At 39.6% G+C, this 24,271-nt stretch overlaps 1 protein-coding gene across 1 annotated transcript; it reads right to left on the reverse strand.

Moving 5' to 3' along the window:
• Window positions 1-264: 264 nt before the first annotated feature.
• On the reverse strand, window positions 265-23,240 carry LOC103181128 (broad substrate specificity ATP-binding cassette transporter ABCG2). The gene is made up of 16 exons (XM_007897376.2): window positions 23,125-23,240; window positions 22,022-22,423; window positions 11,180-11,239; window positions 10,251-10,365; window positions 9,921-10,073; window positions 8,850-9,007; window positions 8,536-8,687; window positions 7,973-8,092; window positions 6,823-7,091; window positions 6,201-6,283; window positions 5,991-6,080; window positions 5,463-5,587; window positions 4,919-5,073; window positions 4,274-4,363; window positions 3,415-3,527; window positions 265-2,583 (listed from the first exon to the last, which is right to left on the reverse strand). The coding sequence occupies exons 2-16, from the start codon at window positions 22,327-22,329 to the stop codon at window positions 2,436-2,438; spliced, it is 2,139 nt and encodes a 712-aa protein (XP_007895567.2). The 5' UTR covers window positions 22,330-22,423; window positions 23,125-23,240; the 3' UTR covers window positions 265-2,435.
• Window positions 23,241-24,271: the final 1,031 nt, after the last annotated feature.

Genomic DNA, 24,271 nt, shown 5'->3' on the forward strand with positions numbered 1-24,271 from the left:
ATAAAGGGCTTCAAGTCTTTCATTCCTTTGGTCAGCTTTTCAGATAAATGTAAAATAAGGAATAATTGATAGAGTGATAGGAAGTAGAAGCAGGACTGACTGATAAAAATATTTTAACCATTTGTTTATCAACCATAAACTATATTAGGTTATACAACATGATACGCCTTTCATATTGCTACAAGATATTTAATATCCCAATCCACACACTTCTAATTTACAGAAGTTTCAAAACATTCAAACAAATTCAAACAAAACATCTTGGGTTTTTTTCAGTTCTGTGCTGATTAATGTTTATTGTTGCACAATGGATTCACAGCAATTTCTGAAGCTGCATCATCTATACTAATAAAGATGAAATATCTATGTATCTGTCCGCCAAATACGCAATAACTGATTGACATAGAAAAATGATTTATACCTCATCGGAAAGGTCTTGAATGGAGAAGTGTCAGGGGCATATTCTTTCTCCTATCATCGATGGCCTATGACCTAAACAAGCGCATGACGCCTGTATAGCAGTCTTGCTTAAGGTGTGCACATCAGGTTTATGGCATGTAAAATGGTTTTTGAGTGGTATCCCTGAAAATGCCAGCTCTAAAAACGAGCATGGCAGCCTTGCAATAACTCGAGGACCTGCCCGATCACACCGTACACCCCTTCGGTTGGCATAGCTTTGATATGATCTTCTGTCATTGATGAGCTGTGACCCAAACAAGCTCATTGCACAGTGTTTATGACAGGTTAAATGGTTTGTGAGTGGTATCGCTGAAATCTAGATTCCCTATTAGATCCTTTGGTTGCAAGCGTAGCTGCAATGGGTACCTCTAGTTCATCAATAAAAACAATGGTTTAGAAAATTTAACAAATGTATTCAAAATCTGGAGTTGAGTTGCAAATTGCAACTTCCAGGTTTCAAAGATTGATTGTGAAACCTGCAATGAGATTTGTAAAACAGTAAACCACAAGCCAGGAAAGTCCAAAACAATAGTGTTGCTCACAATCTTTGTTTTGGGCTTTGTTGACTTGGGATTTGGAATGCACAGTTATATGGTTTTCACAATTGATAGCTGCAACTTGGAAGTCAGAAATAACAGTCTAAGACCTATAAAGTCATGAGAGAATGAGTCTAGTACAATTTGCAACCATTATACTGAGTTGGTGTAAATACCACTGCTTTTGAAATCACATCTTCCAAATAGTAACTGGAACAAGCCTGCAGTGCAATATGAACTGTCTCAGTTCCCCCATTTATACAACCTTGACTGCGGTTGCCAGATTTTAATCTTACTGTTCTTTTAATCCTTATGAAACCTATAATATTACAATAATTTGACACATTTGTCAAGTAGCTTTTGTATTCTCTTAATTTTGTCTGAAGAGGCCCAAAAATATATCCACATCCTGCAATCTGTATTCTATTTTGAACATTTGTAGCATTGATGAAATAGCGATTTGTCAGCCTAATATTGATAGAAATTTAGATTGAGGCTCTACAACGTCCCGCAAAATGTAGTACAATGATAATTCCGGCCACAGCTGCTTGACTGTTAAATAAATCTTCCATTAGTAGATGTCCCCTCATTATTGAATTGCATGATAATTAGGCAGTCCCATGTTTTCCAACTACTTTTTTCACTGATGCACAAATGATTGACATTTCCATTTTCTGGAAGTACAAGTGAAGTACTCCAGGTTGCTTTAATTTCCAGATTGCAATTTGGAATCATTTATTTCCAGACAGATAGTTGTACTATTCTGACAGATGACTATCTCTACTAGAGGATAGATCTCTACCAGTGTATCAGTTCCTGGGCTAGACCCCTTCTCTTCTAATTTATTAATGCAGCTACACTTTACTGTTCAGAATTATGAAACAATCCACTTAGAAGAGTTGTAAACTATTTTACAAAACATACTAGGCCTAGAAATATTGCAACATGAATTTTCCAACATGTGCTTCATCCACACTATTTTGATATATAAAAGAACACAAGATAAACTTTTCCTTCTCTATAAACACTTTTCCTCCTCAGTGGTGTATTGACTGAACACCATGTCTGAGAAGAAAATAAAACATTCAAACATTTCTAAAAATGATCCATTCAGCAGTTTTAATCAACAACCTAATCCACAATCAGAATGAATATATAGTAAAGTTAAAATACTCATGCCAAATAGAGCATAAAATAGCTATTGGAGACTGAACTTTAAAAATCTACGCTTTCTTTTTTGTTGTATTTTTAAGTGGTGACTTTCCAATATAACTTCCACCACTTATAAACAATTCAGTGCACGTAAACTGCCGGACTCTTACATTTTTCAAATCTGTTTATATTTGGTGAATGTGTATCAAGGTAAATGTTTCAATATCCACTGGATCTGTGAAAGAGGGAAATATTTCCTGGATGCAAGGCTACCTATTTGTAGAATTTTTATGTGTACTTTCTCATAAATCTAAGTTTCATGTACGTAATGGTGAGAAAGATTATGGTCATGCATAAAAGGGCAACTATGTTCTCCCACATGGCCCAGTCATCAATTCCAATTCCTTGACTGCACAAGTATTCTTCACCATAACATCTGAAACAAAAGATATAGTAAATTAGAAACTACCTTGCAGAAGCACTCTAAAAGCAGACAAAATTATTCCATTCAAATGATGAACAACTGTAATGTACATTAGCTCAATATGATCTAAATAAAATCAATACTTGAAACAGCCAGTTGCATCCTGTAGAAGTCGTTAAATTGATCAACCTTCTTTTCATTACATCTTTTGCCTGAGAGGCAATATAAAGCTATATCCATAGCAGTTTCAGTACTAGTTGGTAATAATCTAATTTCATTGTATGCCAAAATAAATTGTTACAGTGCATAAACTGACCATTCAGACCTTCACATCTTTGTAGATGCTTTCCTCCGTATGAACCATCTTGTCTAATTCAGTTGAGACAGTTAGCATATGTGCATCAGATTTTTGCATTAATTTTGGATTTACGGATTAGAACACCATTTCGTGTGAACTTTGTAGAATAGCATGTGTGGGGCTGAAGCAAATTTTCAAAGTGTAGAAGCTATTTTGATTTATGAGCTACAATTAAGTAGATTTAAAAAATGCCAAATCTTATCTTTTTGACTTTATTTTTAAAGATTTAGATTAGACAGAGTCTGAAGAGATAAACTAACATAATTAGTAGGCTAGGGAATATCATGGCTGTGCTTTGTTCTATTGGCCTTGGTTATATTAGATGTAGCTACCACAAGTCAGGACAATCGAGGAATGTGAACAACAAAATAAACCTGAGACAGTTATGTGGTATCTGTACCTTATGTTGTTAAAGGGTCTTCTGTAGCAGAATTAAGATTACTCTAAAATTTAAATTTTGAGGCACACAACTGTTTGAAACTTACACTCCTCCAAACTTTGATGAGCTTGAACAATTAGCCAGCGCATCTGGTAACGAGGTAGAAATATTTTGTCCATCGCAGAAGTACAGTCCCCTGAACTCATTCACCTGCAGAGCCTTTTTAAAAAGATTAAATTCTATTTAAATTTTACTCCTTTTATGCATAACTTCTTATTACTAAAAACCCAAGGTTAATGTTTATTAAATATATTTAAATTGCTGTTGAAAGATAATATTCAGCTCAGATCAGCAACTGGAGCTCCAATTACTGGATGCACAAATTACATCCCATTAAACCCTCCCGACTTAACTGTATGCTTAGTAACATAGGAAAACATTGGATGGGGAGGAGAATATTCATCGCATTGAGCATGTTCCACCTAATTATTACATCAGTTCTTTTAATCCCAATGCTCCATCCTCTCACCATATTTAATACTTTAAATACTTCTAATATCCAGATAACTGTCTTTTTTTAAAAAAAACTTCCCTATTGATTCCATCTCTATATCTTTCTTGGGCATATATGTTCACAACCTGGGTGTGAAGAAACACTAACTGTCTTGGTTCTCAATATAAAGCTATGCCCATTGTAATGGACCCCCACATCTCTCTGCTTGTCCACCCCTCCTAGTATTTCCCCATTTAGAACACACGCCACTCTTCTTCCTTCTGAAATGCACTACCTCACACTTTGCAGTGTTCAGTTCCATTTTCTATATTTCAGTCCACTTACTTAATCTTCTGATATAAGATTTAAAGTTGCAGACCTATAATATTTAACAATTGTTTTAACCAACATTGTAGATTTAAAAAAACTATTCTGATATTGTTATTTTAACAATACAATGATGAATATTTACTGTAAAACCATATCTGGAGATACTGAAGTACTTGAGCCAGCTCAGCCAGCCCACAACACTTGGCAGGTTCACAAGGAGGCCAGAAAATATCTGTAAATGAAACAATTGTATATGATTATTAACATTCATCCTGAAGAAAGTTTTCTGAACCTTATGACAAAAGAGGGTCAGGAGCGCTTCTTTGTGTTTTTTTAGTGGAAATCCATCCAGTGAAAACCCGTGCTTAAGAGTATCCTAATCAGAACGAGCATTCCACATGTGTACGCTATCTACATATGGAAATTTCCCTGTGTCTGTAATGGAATGAACACTCTCTCCCTGGAGGGATGCTCGCTGGTTAATTTACTTCCAGAGAGTGTTGAGCACAGATTGACTTGTGTTAATAATAATTGCATTTGATTAGCATCTTATCACGTCTTTGAGATGTCTCAAAGCGCTTCACACAATATACTGTAAAGTGGATTGACTGTTTATTTTGTGGGTGAAACATGGCAACCAAATGCACACAGCAGTGTCTCACAAACAGTCGTGGATTCAGTGACTAAATGATTATTATTTGGGGGTGGGGGGGATTTTTTTTTGGAGGGATTAGTATTAAAGCAAATAAAAAAGATTCCTACCAGAAACCTCGTAACCAGTACTTACAATCATAAAAACAAAACATATGGTGCATATTAGGTTTGCAATAGAAACCAAATCCATCCCAGCACTGATAGCTAAAGACATAGAAGTGGCTGCATACGACACCGTTATTAGGCAAAGCATGAAAAAGAAGAAATTTCCGACAACCGGCTTGTAACCTGAAAACAAGAAATGTGTTTCCATATTACTCTTAAGGTGGCAACGCAATTATTTTCACTTCTTTCATATTTCATTTATATCAGTTGGCGTATTATAGATTACAAATTTTAATTTCTTTAGATTATATACAAAATACCTATGGTGTAATTTTACCTGTCTCTGCCCATTAGTAATTTTTCTACTTCCGTAGATGAATTAGAAAAATGTCTTTAACAGAAGAAATATTCATTTTTCATGCTAACACCTACAGTCCAAAATTTCTGACCTGCAGCAGACTCTTTGCTCAGTGGGTAAGAAGTGCTCTATGCACAACAGGGGTACCTACAAATATGTGGCATTTATTATAAATATTTATTTTAAAAGAACAAAAAACATCATTAATACTTACCGATCAACCAATAGGTTATACAGGAAAATAAAATGCCAGGCAGTGTTCTCATTGGCAACAGATCTCCTATTAACAGTGCAAGGAAGTATGCTGATATCCTGTAATATCCACTGGTGTATTCATGGCTAGTAACAGGAAATACTTTTAATACAGAGCATTCTGTTTGTGTAATAAAACAGCTAAGTAACCTTTTGATGTTTTTTGCAGTTGAAGTATTTATTGAAAAATAAGACCAAAAGCTGCACCGTCTTAACATGACAATTTTAGCCTAGTATTTTAAGGTTGGTGCTGATTGTGTGGAGTCACTTCCAAATCATTCTGCTTTACCTATGATATATGCAACATTGAAACATTATTAACAGTTCAGTATTATATATAATAGAAGCATAGAAGCATATAATAAAAATGCAATATGCAAGGAGCAAACTAAATTAGATTGTGCTGAAGAACATCTACTCTCAGACCATTTAACAGGCAAATAATACATACTCTAATTTGCAGTTCGATAAATTGTAGTGGCATACTTACACAAATAGTTTTTTGTTTCTGATGAACAGTTCAACGGCAGACACACTGGTAAAGCACTGGTTGGTGGTTAGAAAAAAGAGAGCTCCTATCCTAAGATACAAGAAGCACAGCAATGAGCCAGCATCACCTACGGATAAATGTCAAAAAATAATGACACAAAGACCTCATTTTGTATTTCCTTCAAATAATAATAATTTCTAGAGCTTGTACCGGTTTTGAATTCCACTGGGATCAAGGGTTACTCCAAAAAAGATTGCACCAACAATCAGACCCAAGACAGCAATTACAGCTAGCTGCAGAGAGATAATATTAACATATCACTTAAACAAAGTGCTTTGAAACATCTCAACAATGTGATAAGGTGCAATACCAAATGCAAGGATTACCTTATATCAATCTGTCTGCTCCCTCCGCTCAGCAGGCTGTGGCCTGCTCCACGTCCCCCACCCGTCCTGCCCCACCATCGGTGGTCGGGCCTTCAGCCTTTCTGCCCCCACCCTTTGGAACTCCATCGCACATTCCCTTCGCTTCCTCCCTTTCCTTCTTCAAGGCATGTGTCAAGGCCACCCTCCTATCCTCCCTGCCCTCCACCCTCCCCGGTCTTGACCCCCAGCTTAGGTCCAAACCCCTGACCGTCCAGCACCTTGGGACGTCCTCCCGACGTGAAAGGCACTATCCAAATTTAATTTTGTATTTGTATTAATTAGGTGAGAAGATACAGCCACCTACATAGAAAGTGCAGGATTAATGCAAATTGCCTCAGTAACAAGATTAATAAGAATCCAAATCTATTTAATCAGTACTTCAGCAAGTTACAAGACATTCCTCTCACCTGAGCAAAAGATGCTTCGGGGCTTCGGACAAGATTCTTAAATGATCGTCTGCTAACCCAGAGGAGTTGATGGAAGAATGATGTTACATATGTAATTGATTGTCCTTTTTTCTTGTTCGATTTTTTATCATCTCTGCTTGCTTCTATCTTCTTAAGGGTCTCCCCTACATCTTGCCAATGGTTTGATTTTAGATACAGTTCGGACAGTTGTTCGGCCATTGGAGTTACCTGCTCCACATCATCATCAGCTGAATATTTTCTTTCTACAACTAAAAGAATAAAATGTGACTCTTTTAGTTTTTACTAAATGCAATTAACTGTCATAACAACTCGCCAATCTAATTGGTTTTCCTTGATTCAATCGTTTACTAATGTCTTAGGCTGAGAATTTGAGGGTAACAAGAATGCCACCAAGTGAAGGTTCCATCAGCACAGCATTGTTCTTTACACCTTTGTCCTCTTTACTTATTTAAACATTTGTTCTGTCAGCATATGTGCATAGAGTTGACTCATTCCATCTGCAATGATGTATGTGCATGGCAACATCATCATACATTCTAGAGGCCACAACTAACAGGGTCTAGAGAAAAAAGGCTTAGCAAAGGCCAAAAGCAGCTCCTGAATGCCAAAGCAATTTAATTCTCAGGCTATATTGCAATTAACTCTCATTTGGCTAACTCTCATTTTGTTACAAGCAAAATTCCTTGTAAATTTCACGAAGTAATGGGAATGCAGCAGATGAGTGATACCTTATATATGATTATGTTCCCACAAGCCTGATGTGAATGCAATAACACCAAAACTCACTGGTAAGGCTCACAAATGACTAATGGCCAATTGGGTGAGGAACAGAGGACACCTGGTGTACAGTAGAAGGGAAAATTAGTCAAATGTGTTCAGCAGAGGATGTCAGAAATTGGAGGAGAGAAATTGGTGGGAAACATAATTTATAAAGTAAAACAATGCTGATATTTAATCATTCAAAATGCTTAAACTTTGATAATGGTGCAAATTTAGCTTTAATCAAGCAGTAAGACGGGACACTTTTCCAAAGTGTTAATATTATATTGTAATGTTTCTCCATGTAACATTTAGGAAGACCAAAAAAATTGACCATTTATGAATGTTGGATTTATTCTGCCATACATACCTGAACTTTCATGGTTCAAATCACTTGCACATTTTTCATTGGTTGTAACTGCAGTAGAATCTTTATTAATAATGTCCAAGAAAAAATCAGCTGGGTTGTTGAAAGCCTCACATTCGTATCCTAAAACAAAAGTAGCATTGCTTACATTTTACAGTCTAGATTCTAATAGCAAATTTATATGAATTGAATGGTTAAATATTGATTGGTCCGTACACTACACAAATAACTGTGTTAAAAGTTTTCATAATTCTCTTACAAAATGAATTCTTGTTCAAGTATTTAACTCCAGCACAGTTAGTCTAGGTATTGGTACTTCTTTACTCTTACATAGAGGTGTCAAAACTAGATTTGTTATTATTTACAGCAAGAGTGATACATTTAACACTCTTTCAAATTTCACCTTAAAGTGTTTGTAATATTATTGTATGAAAGTTTTAACCGATCAACACAGCCAAAATATGTGTTTGCTCAAAATATAAGGAATTAAAAAATTCTTGAGAAAGTTGATCACTTTATATTCTATTAAGTCCATTAAGAGTAACCATGTGTAACTTGTTTCTTACCAATAGATGAAAAGTATTGGAGTGCTAGTTTGGCTGGTCCATGATAAACCATTCTTCCACTAGCCAGGAGACTCAAGCTGTCAAACAGCTTAAATATGGAGTATCGAGGCTGGTGGATAGAAAATATAATCGTTCTTCCACGTCTTGAAAGTCTGTGATTAGAAACATCAGGATTCAGAAAATCAGACAAAATAGGCTTCAGAAATTAATACAGTTCAAGAAATACTGTATGTCAACTACAAGAAATACATATAATTTGTTCTTGATTGATGTAGAATGAATGCGCTATAGTTTTATTGTAAGAAGACTCATACCTTTTCAGTAGGATTAGAACAGCGTTTGCAGTACTAGAATCCAAGCCTGTTGTGGGTTCATCTAGAAACAACACTGGAGGTTCTGTAATGAGTTCCATGCCTATGTTTGTCCGTTTCCTCTCCCCACCAGATACACCTCGCACCATTTCTGTACCAACCTGAAAGTACAAGGCATGGTTAAATACCATTCTACATGGGATTTAAATACCATTACGTATCTCCTTATTTTACGGTCTAAAATTTTAAACGTTTGTCTTCAATAAGGTTGGCATTTGTTGAGCTCAAAATTAGACAGGGGCAGGATAAGAGTATGGCAGTCTTTAATGCTAATGTTTGCTTTATTCAAGCAAAAAAGAATCACTGATATCTCACATCTTCATATCATAACACACAGGGTGAGAAAAAAGGACTTCAACTAATACTAAATAAAAATAACTGGCTTCTAGTTAATGTAACATAGTTTATGGGGGGTGTGGTGGGGTGGGGGAGTTACAATTAAAAACTTATGCCATTCTGCCACCCCTTTCAAAAATCAAACCTTCTGGTCCAAGCCAGGCAGTGCCAATGCCAGACTTAAACCTACATTTTGCACCTATTCTGCATGCCTGTCATAATAAAGCAGCGGAGCGCCACCCCTTTAAGGGAGAGAACAAGCTATCAAAAGAGGCGAAAACTTAACTATACCTTGCTAGGTAATTCCTAAAGAAGTTAAATACAGCATTTTCCCCTCAGGTAAATATTGAAGATTATTAAAATACTATAAATTGATGTTATTGTTCATTAAAAAAACATGAATAGGTCTAGATAAATTTTGGATAAATGTTTTAGTCTGAAATTGTTACCATATTGTTCTTCAAACCAAAAATCTGCATGAAATCCAAACTTTTTACACCTCATTATACAATTTATATAGTTTACATTTATGTAGCATGTTTTACATCAGGAGGATATCTCAAAGTGCTTTACTTGTTCAACTTTATTTTCACAGACAATTGGCTTGATAATGCCTCAACATTCTTTACTGTCTCTGAAGGTACCTAAGGATGACACTAATCACTTATCCAGTTGTACCTTGGAATTGGCCACTTTGGTCAGTCCAAGCTCAGAGATAACCTGATCCACTCTTTCTTCTTTCTCCTTGAAGCTGATCGAATTTGGCAGTCGCAATGCTGCAGAGAACAACAGATTCTCTTTTACAGTCAATGTTCCCATGACAACATCATCCTGTGAGGGACACAAAGTGAAGAATCCACTTAAAGAACACAATTGACACAATTTCCCAAGAAATCTATACAATAAGTTAGCCTACCGAGAAAAAACAAAATCTGATTCACTATTGCAGTACCAGTGTACTCTATTGCAAATATAGTTTTAAGTAAAAAAANGACTAAAAACACTGACTTGGACAACATAGCCAGAAATGCACTTGAAATTTGATGGCTGATCTCTTCCATCTATTAGGACTTCCCCAGACAACCCAGCGGGATCTTTTCTTGCAGCCAAAATATCCAGTAGCCTGGTGGGTCAAAGGATTACATGTCTTTTTATCAAACAGCAGTAGTCACATTTTCTATCAAAACACTTTTAGTAATTGTGGATAAAATGGGTCTAGATTTATCATGAATATATTTTTGCAGCACATAGTTTGACCAATTATTTATAACAATATATGGATTCAGTGCTTAGTATAATTAGTAATACAAGTGATGGAGATTTTCTGATCGTTCATTTGATAATGTCCCCAGTGTGAAACTGAAAGAATCAGAACTAGAGGGCCAAAAGTAAGATGGACTAAGCCTTGGCAGCAGGAGTATATTACAATTGGTCACAGTGTTCCTGGGCTCCTTAGTGGAAAAGAAACCAAAACCCTTGCTCTTGAACAGTATCTAGTGACCCCTGCTGGAAAGTGCATGAATGTCAGATTTTTAAAACATTTTCACTTTCAGCTGTAAGATGAAAACAGATTTTCTAAAAATTACATTTATTATCCACAGCTGCTAGTTCTAATTCTATGTAACCTGCATAAATATGTCCTATGCAACATAACACACTTTTCATTCTGAAAACAAAAACAGAAGTTGCTGGGTACACTCAGCTGGGAACACTTTCATTCCAATATTCAGCCCGGGGCAGCTACATGCTGTTAGTTGGAAAACACGCTCAAACTAGTCAGAGACATAGTTGGAACACACTACAATTCAAGACAGTTATTATTTGTTAATGCTCTCTTACTGTTACAACTGCAATGCATTCAACAAAATGTGGCTTTAACATTAGCACATGTGTTTGTTAGTCATTGGTTGTGATAAACATATTCAACATTAACTTACGAAGATTTCCCACTGCCTGTGGGTCCAAGAATAGCATTCAAGCCTGGCTTTAAAATCCCACTGAAAAAGAAAACACTTGTTTCAATGAAAGTGATGGTATTCATTTATATCAGCTAACTGTTCTCGATCAGCCTTGGATAAAATACAATGGGTCTAGTTACAATCATTCTGAATGGGATTCTTAAATAAGGAATCCAAATCATGCAAAAGGGGACTCCTTCCAGTAACTGGACTCATCCATTGGAAATCTATTCTGACATAATGTGCTTCCAGAATAGAATTCCCCAGATCAATGGAAAATTATGGAAATATAACATAATATGTAATAGTACAAACATAAATGCTGAAACAATATGATAAAGTAAACAATGGGATTTGCAAATAAATATACCATCCTGTTTCCAAGAGAGCTTCCCTGAGAGCAAGTAAAGTATTTCCTTTCAATAACAACAGTTTGGACTTACGTGGTGTCTTTCACATAGTTAAATATCTCAAAACACTTAACATGGCTTTGAACTGTGGAGGACACATTCGGTATTTTTTTCACCAATAGATTCCTTTGGTTACTATTAGGAATATCATCAGTACATTCCAGGGAGTAAACCTAACATTGTGCCAGAGAGAGTTTGTGATAACGTGCTCAACTACTGTCTACATTAGTCGGGAAGAAGACAAGGTGAAGCTCGAGCAAGGTGAGAGACGGTGGGTGGGGGGTGGGTGAGAAGAGCAAAAAAGGCACAGTCAATGAGCCAGGATTTTTAGAAGGCAATTGAAAGCAGAAGATGGTGTAAGGAGGTGAGATTTAGGGAAGGAGCAGGGAAAACTTGACTGATGAAGTACACACCAATGCAAGGGAAGTGCAGTAGGCCAGATCTGCAACATTTGCAGTAGTCTTTGTTATATCAGTTTCCTGCAGCTGTAGATTAGAAACAAATTTAAGTTGTCTGATAATTTTTACAAAAAAACAGGATGACGGTGCATTGGCACAATATTCTTATCACAACCGTGCACATATGCAAACAGTGGTGGGCTTGCAACAAGTGGACTGATTACCACCTGTCACAAAAGTAATACTTTTTGTTGTCCATCAGTGTAACAAGGGCAAAATATTTTGAAATATCCTGCAGAAGTTAAATGAACAACGTCAGTAAATTCCTTTTCAATCTCATTTATAGAATCGAGCATTAATTTTCTCTTTATTTCCTCTTCCTCCTTCCCAACTAATGTAGTCATGATTCAGCACAATTATACCAAACTCCCTCTGGCAATATATAATATGAAGATCATGCTGGGAGAATGTTAGGTTTAGTCCCTGGAATGTACTGGTGATATTCATAGTAATAACAACAACAACAACAAAATTACATTTGCATAACGCCTTTCACGTCGGGAGGACGTCTCAAGGCACTGGACAGACAGAGTTACAGATCCGATCTGGGGGTCGGGGTGGGGGAGGGTGGAAGACATGGGGGGGAAACAGGGAGATCGAAAGTACAGTCGAAGAGGAGGGTCTTGAGGTGGGTCTTGAAGGTGGCGAGGGTGAGGGTGAGAGAGAGGGACCGCGGCATGGAGTTCCAGAGGGTGGGTGCAGAGTGGTGGAAGGCCCGTCCGCCAATAGTGGGGCGAGCAAGGCGGGGGACGTGAAGCAGCCGGAGCCCGCTGAGTGGAGGGAGCGAACAGGGTGGTAGGGGCTTTGGAGGTCGGAGAGGTAGTGGGGAGCAAGACGGTGGAGGGCTTTGAAGGTGAGGACCAGGATCTTGAACTGTATCCTCTGTGTGATGGGAAGCCAGTAGAGTTGGGCAAGGATGGGGTGATAGGGTCGCGGAGCCTTGTGCGGGAGAGGACACGGGTTAAGGAGTTCTGGATGATCTGCAGCCTGTGGAGGGAGGAGTTGGGGAGGTCGACAAGCAGTGAATTTACATAGTCGAGCCTCGATGTAATGAAGACATGTATGAGGATTTCGGTGGCCTGTGGTGCGGACAGTGTTAACCACTAACCTATTAACCATTAATAGGAATTTATTGGTGAAATATTAACAAATGTGTCCTCCACAATCAAAAGTCATTACCGGTGATTTTTTTTCCCATCAGTCATATAAATATCCGCCCAGGTCAACAAAACAATCTAATCTCTTCCCACACCAACACCCAGCCCCCCCCACCCCACACCCAAACACACACACGCACTCCTTGTGTTTTCTAATCCCGTGCATCTGTTCTACCCATCATGTACTTTTCTCCTTTATGTAACTGCTCATTCTGCACTGGTGGATGTTAAAAGATCAAATGACACTCCAATACTTTGAAGTGTCTTGGCGGATATTCCAATTGTATCTAAATTAATTGCTAATTCAGTCAATTCATCTAATTACTGGTGCAGATCAATTGTTAGGTTATAACAACCAATATTCTATTTGAAATTAATTCATTGGGAGCTAACTTGTTACTGGTTACTCGTTTTGACGCTCATTTTGTGAAAAAGATATTTTGACACAAGATGTATATCAAATGCATGTTTTTATTTTTAAACCTTGTTCCTGCTACACATTATTCTGCTGTTAGATATAGGAAAGAGATTTCAACACATCCCATACTTCCGGCTATCTCACTCAAATATGTGCAGTATAAGTACAAACATAAGAACATAAGAACATAAGAATTAGGAGCAGGAGTAGGCCATTCGGCCCTTCGTGCCTGCTCCGTCATTCAATAAGATCATGGCTGATCTTCTCACCTAACTCTGATTACCTGCCCTATCCCCATATCCCCTAATCCCTCTATTTTTCAAGAATCTATCAGTCTCAGCCTTGAAAATGTTCAAGGACTGAGCATCTACAGCCTTCTGGGGTAGTGAATTCCATAAGTTCACTACCCTCTGAGTGAAGAAATGTTTCCTCAACTCTGTTCTAAGAGGCTGACCCTTAATTTTAAGACTGTGACCCCTGGTTATAGATTCTCCTACCAGGGGAAACAGTCCCTCTGGGTCTACTTTATCCAGCCCTTTAAGAATCTTTCAATAAGTTTCAATAAGATCCCCCCTAATTCTTCTGTACTCTAGAGAATATAGCCCTAGTTTATTCAGCCTATCCTCATAGGTCAGTCCCCTCATCCCAGGAACTAACCGAGTGAATCTACGCTGCACCCCCTCTAGGGCAAGTATGTCCTTTTTTAAATAAGGAGACCAAAACTGCACACAATACTCTAGGTGCGGTCTCACCAAAGCCCTATACAGTTGCAGCAAGACTTCCCTACTCTTATATTCTAAACCTTTCGAAATGAACGCTAACATGCCGTTCGCCTTCTTAGTTGCTTGCTGCACCTGCAAACTAACTTTTTGGGACTGGTGTACAAGGACACCCAAATCCCTTTGAATACTAACTCTATCTAACTTCTCCCCTTCCAGAAAATAATCTGTTCTTTTATTCTTGCTACCTAGGTGAATAATTTCACACTTGCTAACATTGAATTCCATCTGCCACCTACTTGCCCACTCCCCTAGCCTATCTATATCTTGTTGCAATCTTTTTGCATCATCCTGAGAGCTTACTCTCCCACCTAGTTTAGTATCATCCGCGAATTTAGACACATTACATTCAATGTCCTCGTCCAGATCATTGATGTAAATGGTAAATAGCTGAGGCCCAAGCACTGATCCTTGTGGCACTCCACTAGTTACATCCTGCCAATTCGAGAATGATCCGTTTATCACTACTCTCTGCTTTCTACCCGATAGCCACTCTTCTATCCATGTTAATATTTTCCCATTAATCCCGTGGGCCTTGATCTTGAGTAACAGCCTTTTGTGTGGCACCTTGTCAAATGCCTTCCTAAAATCCAAATATACCACATCTACTGGTTCCCCCTTATCCAACCTGCTGGATACATCCTCAAAAAATTCTAAAAGGTTAGTCAAGCATGACTTCCCTTTTGTAAAGCCATGTTGACTCTGCCTAATCTTTTTATGGTCTTCCAGGTATCCCATAACTACGTCTTTTATTAAGGACTCAAGAATTTTCCCTACAACTGACGTCAAACTAACTGGTCTATAGTTTTCCCTATTTTCTCTCCCACCCTTCTTAAATAGTGGAGTTACGTTTGCAATCTTCCAATCAATGGGAACTTTTCCAGTATCCACAGACTTTTGGAAGATTATAGACATGCCATCCACTATCTCAGTAGCCACCTCCTTTAAAACTCTCGGATGCAGGCCATCCGGTCCAGGGGATTTATCGGTTTTAAGACCCGACAATTTACCTAGAACCATCTCTTTACTAATGTTAATCTCCCTAAGTTGCTCGCTAACATTGTCTTCTTGGTCCTCTATTTTTGGTATGTTTCCAGTGTCTTCTACGGTGAAGACTGTAGAAAAATACTTGTTTAATGACTCTGCCATGTCTTTGTCCCCTATTATAATTCCTCCGGTCTCTGCCTGTAATGGACCCACATTCACCCTCGCTAGCCTTTTCCTCTTTATATATTTGTAAAAACTCTTGGAGTCTGTTTTTATGTTCTTTGCTAGTTTGCCCTCGTAATCTATTTTCTCCCTCTTGATCAATTTTTTGGTCCTCCTCTGTTGTTCCCTAAAGTTCTCCCAATCCTCGGGTTTACTACTCATCTTCGCTGTTTTATAGGCTTTTTCTTTTGATTTGATACTTTCCCTAACTGCTCTAGTTAGCCATGGCTGCACCACCTTTCCCATGGCATTCTTATTCCTCAAAGGAATATGTGCTCGTTGGGAATTTTGCACTATCTCCTTGAATGTCTGCCATTGCTGGTCTACCGTCAAATCTTTAAGTTTAGTCTCCCAGTTTATTCTGGCTAAATCCTCTCTCATACCAGCAAAGTTGGCTCGATTTAAATTGAAGACTTTTGCTTCAGACTTAACTACTTCCCTCTCTAACTTAACGCTAAATTCCATCATATTATGATCGCTTTGCCCTAGAGGAGCCTTAAGTTCCAGTTTGCTGATCAGCCCTGTTTCATTACACAAAACAAGGTCTAATATGGCTTGTTCCCTGGTCGACTTCTCAGCATATTGATCTAGAAAATTATCTCTAATACATTCTAATACATTCTAATTCTATGTTACCTTTCCCAATTTGGTTGTCCCAGTCTATGTGCAGGTTAAAATCACCCACAATTAGTGTCTTTCCTTTGCTACATGCTCCACTAATCTCTTGATTTATACCTTGAGCGATACTTTGACCACTGTTTGGGGGTCTATAAACTACTCCCACTATAGTTTTCTGCCCCTTGAAGTTACGTATCTCTACCCATACTGACTCTACATCTTGCTTTTCAGATTTAAAATCTTTCCTCTCTACTGTTTTTATCCCATCCTTTATTAGCAGGGCCACTCCCCCTCCTCGTTTACCACATCGCCTATCTTTCCTATATACCACGTAGCCGGGAATATTCAGTTCCCATCCCTGATCACCCTGTAACCATGTCTCGGTGATGGCTACTAGATCATACCGGTTTGTCTCTATTTGTGCAACTAATTCATCTATCTTGTTACGAATGCTTCGTGCATTCAGATATAGCGCCCTTAATTCTATTAACCCTATTCACCAGCACTCTATCACTGTACTTCCTTTCCCTGCTTGTCACACTTTGCTCTTCTCCCTTGTTAATCTGCTCTCTTGCTTTTGTTGATCTCAAGTTTAACTGTGGTGGACTATACTTTACTATGTTTTCACCTCCCCCCTTAGTAGTTTAAAGCCCTTTCTACCTCCCTATTTATTCGCGTAGCCAGGACATTTGTCCCAGCCCTATTTAGTTTTGCTTTTGTCTCTAATCCATTTAGAAATGTACCGTCAAGGTTGTGGAATGCTTTTAAAAACTCCTATCAAAATGTAAGATCATATCTTGTACTGAAAATTATGAAGGATTGTAAGAGTATGGTTCCATTGGTTCCAAAAAAGACCTATTTGCATCACAAGGTTGAAATTAAGGCACAGTTATGTTCACACAACATGAACATAAATCAGCAAAGTCCATTTCCAAAACAAAATACCATTGCCAAACCTCTTTTACCACCTTCACGCTTTTTCCTCCTCTTCTCTCTTTCTCTCTCTTTTTCTACTCTCTTTTTCCTTCTCTCCCTCTTTTTCCTTGCTGTTCCACAGAACAAGATTTTCAAGATTTGTTTAGATGAAGAGGGTCCTTTGGTTATGATCTGATGTGATCTCAGCCCTCCAGTGTACCCAACTCACCATCCTCCCATTACAGTATCAAGCTGTTTTTTAAATTAACCAGTGTTGTGGCCTCAACCACCCTTCTTGGCAACCTGTTCCAGTCATTAATTGCCCTTGGGTAAAGAAAACCTTCCTGTATCCATTCCGAAATGCCCTTTGCTATGCCAGTTATGTCCTCTTGTTCTATTCTATTCTGTGGAGTCCTGTAGCTCAGTGGTTAGAGCACTCGCTTTGCAAGCGAGAGACCTGAGTTCAATTCCAGGCAGGGCGAAACCTTGGGCAAGTTTCCTTACTCCACACGCCTAATAATAATCCCTTCAAAAACCAAAAACAATAATTAAATTGGTCATTTTCAATCTACGATTGGTTGTGGGACATTGCTGTGCGCAATTGGCTGCTGCGTTCGCCCACAAATATACAGTCAATTCACTTTACAGTGTGTTCTGTGAAGCGATTTGGGACGTCCTCCCGACATGAAAAGCGCTATATCAAATGCAAGGATTATTATTATTATTGTCTTGGTGCAAACTAAAGTGTTGTTCTGGGTTTATTTTTTTTGATCCGATTTAACATTTATGGTCTTTTCTCAAGATAAAGAGCCCTAGTTTATCCAATCACTGCTCAAAGCTCATCCCTCATTGAGGATCATCGGATCATCCTTATTGCTCTACTCTGCTCGGTTTCTGTGGTCTGAACAGCCCTCTTATGTTGAAGTAACCAGAACTTTATGCCCTCCTTTTTCTTTCTCCCCAATTTTTCTTCTCCTATCTCAGCGCCTTGGGACGCCTCCCAACGTGAAAGGCGCTCTATAAATGTCATTTTGTTGTTGTTGATCGCCCACATTTTGGATTTTTTGGACATAACAATTTAAGAATGCAATACATAATCATATCAACTACGTGGGTCACTACCAAAAATGTGGAAAGGCCAATTCCAAATGCAAAAATTGCTCTTGTCATTTGCATACAACATTTTCAGGAAGCTGCAATGAAAAGATTTGATTTCAGAAACTTCACTCATTCAACAGCCCTCTAATCTAATCTTAAAACACAAAAGATTGGTAAGTGGATCAAAGGCTGGCTCCTGGCATGGGAGAGTATGGATGGGCACAAAGAGAATGAAAAGTGTCAAATAATAATTTACGATTGTGTTTACCTTGCAGGGTGCTGAATAAAGTTAGCACAATGACATGGAGCAAAAATGCTTTCAGCATGCACAACAAATAGTAACACTCTCTCTTCCTAATTAATCTGTCTTCCTATTAGTAAAGGCACATGATTTCTGTGATGTGTCATTATAAAGGGTGCCAGGAACAGTCAAATCCATTCTAACATGGCACATCAAGCAAAGCCAAATTCATTTTAATAGGTTTTAGTGGTCCACATATTAATTTGGAGGTGGAATTGCTGAAATCTTTTTCCATTGAAAGAAAAAATAGCCCTTTGATTGTAGGAAACCTGGCGAGGACCTAGTACCAACGCAAAATGATCATGACCCCATGGTGAAACCATAACAATGTTGTGTTAACTTTTTATCTGTTCTTCTTTGACAAAGTGAACTTTTAGTTGTTCAATAAATTACAACAGTTCATATTCCTAAATGCTTTATACTAATTACAGATTGGAAAGAGATTCTAGGTTTAGTCATCTTGCATAAGTTTACAATTACTGATTGACAAATAGCTCCTAGATAAAAGGAATGCCAGCAAAGGAAATTATTTGCAGTAGCTTTATCCCCCTGATAAAATCCTCTATTGATTGTATTCATAAAAATTCACCAAAAATTAAATTGACCTCACTGGTCCTTCCATTGATTGATCTGTTGTGCACAACTGTATTTTCTGTTTCTTATATCAAATGCAAGGATTCTTATTCATTAACATAATAGATGTCAATATAAATACTGTAAACTGATGGAAAGTTTATTTTATGACACTGAGACATTGGGAATTCTCAAAAATGAATATTCTATTATAATTCTATTTCATTTACAGCAAAGCATTTAATGACATTCAACGATTTTTAAAATGAAGGTTAGTGACTACAAAAACAACACTTGAGAGTCAAAGAATCCCCTGAGCATTGCTCTTTGTGCAGCATTAAGCACTGAAACACAGTGTAAGAATAGATAATGCTGGATTTAGCTGGTGAATTGAGTAGGTGACAACAGGTCTGTAGTCATTGATGAAATTGGTAGAAAATGTCACCAAACATCTGCATGAGATGCGCCTTTATTTATTTAGATGTCAGCCTGGTTCAGTTGGTCTCCCCACTGGATCAGAACAACAACTAACAACTTACATTTATATAGTGCCATTCACACAAGGTGACATTTTGGATTGTTTAAAAGTGGCGGAGCCTGATAGCGAGCTGGGGAGAGAGGTGACCGTCAAAGAGAAGGTTGTGGGATCAAACCTCTTGTCAGGGATTTAAACTCAAGAGTCCAGGCGGACACTCAAATCAAGCACTAATGGAGCGCTGCTTCGTTGGAGCTGCTGTCTTTCCGATGAGATGCTAAACTGAAGTCTCCTCTGCCTGTTGAGGTGAACATTAAAGATCCTGTAGCATTATTTGAACAGTGAAGGGAATTTCTCCCTTGCTCCTGGTCAATAACACCCAATTAAAATTAGTCATTTGTTGGGGAGACATTGTTTTGCACAATTCAGAAAGGCTGCATGAAAGGCACTGTATGAAATGCAAGGATTATTATTATTTTTAATATTATTTAGGTGTCATAATATTATCACTGTAGTGACCCAACTTCAGTTTTCCCTGTATGAAAACACATGTCACCAAATGCACACCTTGTATTTAGCAGGTTTTATAATTAGGGCTCTGGAAGCCACATACTTACAGACAATAATAATAATAATCCTTGTATTTGATATAGAGCTTTTCACGTCTTCTAGATGTCTCAAAGTGCTTCACAGAATGCACTGTAAAGTGAATTGACTGTATATTTGTGGGCGAAACGCAGCAGCCAATTGCGCACAGCAGTGTCCCACAAACAGTTGTGGACTGCCTAAATTATTATTAATTTAAAAATTATTATTTGATATTTTTCTTGAGGTAATTATTATCAGGCATCTGGAGTAAGGAAACATGCCCAAGGTTTCGCTCTGCCAGGAATCAAACTCGAGTCTCTCGTTTGCGAGGTGAGTGCTCTAACCACTGAGCTACAGCACTCTATCATCAAAGTAAACTATGATGATAGATGAAGCATTCTCTATGTTTGCTTTCCTGCTGGCCCACAGGGCTTCTACTGTGGACGTTGATGGTGCCAAGGCAGAGTTCCTGTGGATCCAGTTTGATGAACATTGGTTTCTATAAGGAATCCCCATTTGTGTGACTCAAAACTCTTAAGTTAAAAGTGCCAATTGCACAAATAACACCATGAGAGCATCAACCTTTCCACTTGAGTGTCATTCTTCATGCAGTAGGGAGCAACAGTAAGCTACATAGTTTTTGTGTTTCAAATAGTTTAGGCAATCTTTTGCTGAGCTGTTATAATAAGCCCAGTGCATCTTCAGGATTAGAGAAAAGTGTTTTTAAACTCTCTGCAGCACCTGTGTGAGAGGGTATGATGTGTCTAATGATGTTGCTGTTTTTGGTGGGGCTTTAAACCTTCGAAGTTTAATTCTATTTAATTCTACTGATTTGTGGCTTGTCTGAAAAAATGCTAATAAATTAATGTATTTATATGATATTTAAATATAGTCTTCAACTAACACAAATTACAAAATTACAAATGCTGGAAACCTGAGATAAAGACAGAAAATGCAGAAGTACATAGGAGGTCAACCTTTTCGGGTTTCTAATTTTTTAAAAGTTATTTTCACTTTAGAACCCGCCAGACGAGTTGCAGTGAAGACTTTTTCAGGTCTTGCACATTTTTTTGTTTTTCAAAAAGATGGTATCTGTACCTTTCTGTATCTTTTTAAAACATATTAGTCATCAAAACTAAGTCCACAAAAAAAAACTCCCCGAGTATTTGTAGGCAATCAGTACATGTTAGTGTATAAATAGGTGGGTATATTCAACAGGGAACATTTCGGCAGAGGGTTAAAGTTACTGCAGATATTCTTCTCTCGAAGAATCCTTTTCATCAGTATTTACAAGATTTTGCAGCATAGAATTATTAAAAACAGATACAATTTCCATGTTATGCTGAATTGGAAATAGTGCAGTACAGCACTATATTAGCATCTTTGATTACGTAACAATTTTAGTTTATATTAAGTTAATCAAAGAAGCCGAATGTTGGCATCATGCCTGATCTACGTGGCTCGATTAGATAAACCAAGCAAAGGAAAAATACCCTGATAAAAATATACATATCTCCTCGAAACTGCTTGAAATATTTGGATCATTTGGATGTGATTAGCTGATGATGGGAACCTGGTCAGTAGGTACCAGTACATTAGAAAAGGATGGAGACGGCAACCGAATCAAGAGTTGGTTGCGGGACCTGAAGCTTGTTTCACTAGTTCTAATATCACTTTTTTTTTAAATATGTCGGTTTTTCACGAGTCAAACTGGGGAGAGAGAGAGAGGAGAGAAAGAGAAAGAGAAAGAGAGAGAAAGAACTAACCAGACTGACCAGACTGCAAGGCAATCCCTGACCAGGGCAGCTCGGCGTTCACTTACTTGACACCAAAGAGGATCTGTTTCTTGATGACTTTGCGCTTGCAGGGCAGGCGGCTGGAGCTGGTGATGAAGTACTCGATGTTGTGGAAACTGACCACAGAGCCTTGGGGGCATCGGAGCGATTCCCTGGTGGGGACTGAGCGCTGGAACGAAGCGTCCTCGTCGCCCAGCTCCACAGAGAGCGAGCTGTGACCCGGGGACAGGCTGCTGGAATGGGGAAACTGGTGGTTGGGAATCTCGGCCAGATCCTTCTTGCTGTTTTCAGTTCCCATCGTGTTAAAAATAACAGCGTCCAGGACAGAGTTCATTTATTTGCCCGCAAATCGACTCGGTTTAGAGGAACGAGGCGTTAGTTACAGACGAGTTCCCATATATACATGTGTGTGTATATATGTATATATGCTGAAAAATAAATACAAAAAGAGTTAAACGTTCAATTTTGAAATAATTTAATGCGTTTCGAAATATCGCTTCGACTCATCCTGCGGCAATCTCAAACTTGACAGAGGCTGTTTGAGCAGAGCACAGCACAGCACAGGAGAGCAGAGCAGAGCACAGCAGAGCAGAGCACAGCACAGGAGAGCACAGCACAGGAGAGCACAGCAGAGCACAGGAGAGCAGAGCACAGCACAGGAGAGCACAGCAGAGCAGAGCACAGCACAGGAGAGCACAGCAGAGCAGAGCACAGCACAGAAGAGCACAGCAGAGCAGAGCACAGCAGAGCACAGGAGAGCAGAGCACAGCACAGAAGAGCACAGCAGAGCAGAGCACAGGAGAGCAGAGCACAGCAGAGCACAGCACAGCAGAGCACAGGAGAGCACAACACAGTAGAGCACAGCACAGTATAGAGCACAGCACAGGAGAGCACAGGAGAGCAGAGCACAGCACAGCACAGTAGAGCACAGTAGAGCACAGCACAGTAGAGTAGAGCACAGCACAGCACAGGCTGCGGGGAAGCCACACACCCACCGGGGGCTGATTGATGGCAGTCCCCGTCGGCACAGAATCGGATGTGAATGAGAGACCTCGCGGCCAATTCCGCGTCACAACGTAACGATGTGAGTTTCCTCCTCACAGCCCCTGAACCCCGGGGGGTCGCTTACCTCCCTCTTTGGCGAACGGGTCCTCGTCGGAAAGATCGGCACTGGGGGTTTTACTCCTTCAGCCCCAACACCGCTCAACAACAACAACAACACACCCCTCCCTCCCTCTCTCCCCCTCCCTCTCACTCCCTCCCTCTCACCCCCTCCCTCTCCCTCTCTCCCTCTCACTCCCTCCCTCTCACTCCCTCCCTCTCACCCCCTCCCTCTCTCCCCCTCACTCTCTCCCCCTCCCTCTCACCCCCTCCCTCTCACTCCCTCCCTCTCACTCCCTCCCTCTCACCCCCTCACTCTCCCTCTCTCTCCCTCCCTCTCACTCCCTCCCTCTCACTCCCTCACTCTCACCCCCTCACTCTCCCTCTCTCCCTCTCACCCTCTCTCTCTCCCTCTCACACTCTCCCTCTCACCCTCTCCCTCTCACCCTCTCCCTCTCACCCCCTCCAAACACAGTCCGATCCCCTAATGCGCGAACCTGCGGTCTCGAGGGCTTTTATCTTTCGTGGTGAACAGACCGCCCACTCGGGAAAACGTCACGTCAGCCACTGGGGTAACAGTTCCCGGGACTGAGGTCCCCGATGTTTGACAAAGTAACAGACAAACTCAGCCGCTGCCAACTCCGAACTGCAACCGGTGGGGAATTAAAGGTATCGGTTGACCGGATCGACCACTGGGACTCGCTTCCACTGTGAAGGAACCCCGTGTCCCGGTCTCACCCTCATCTCATCTCACCCGCGGCGCGTCTTTAGCGGATAAAGGCAATTTAAAGCGTTCGACTGACTTCCTTCTGCTCCAAACCCGACGCCCACATTGTCAGCGGTTACATAAGCGCGTTGACGCTGACTGGTGACTGCAGGGCACGGGTTAGGGTATGGGTGTGGGTAAGGGTATGGGTAAGGTTGTGGGTAAGGTTGTGGGTAAGGGTGTGGGTAAGGGTGTGGGTAAGGGTATGGTATGGGTAAAGGTATGGGTAAGGGTGTGGGTAAGGGTGTGGGTATGGGTATGGGTAAGGGTATGGGTAAGGGTATGGGTGTGGGTGTGGGTGTGGGTATGGGTGTGGGTATGGGTGTGGGTAAGGGTGTGGGTAAGGGTATGGGTATGGGTAAAGGTATGGGTAAGGGTGTGGGTAAGGGTATGGGTAAGGGTAAGGGTA

This window comes from Callorhinchus milii, unplaced genomic scaffold (genome assembly GCF_018977255.1).
Source record: "Callorhinchus milii isolate IMCB2004 unplaced genomic scaffold, IMCB_Cmil_1.0 Scaffold7, whole genome shotgun sequence".
In the NCBI taxonomy this organism is placed as follows: Eukaryota; Metazoa; Chordata; class Chondrichthyes; order Chimaeriformes; family Callorhinchidae; genus Callorhinchus; species Callorhinchus milii.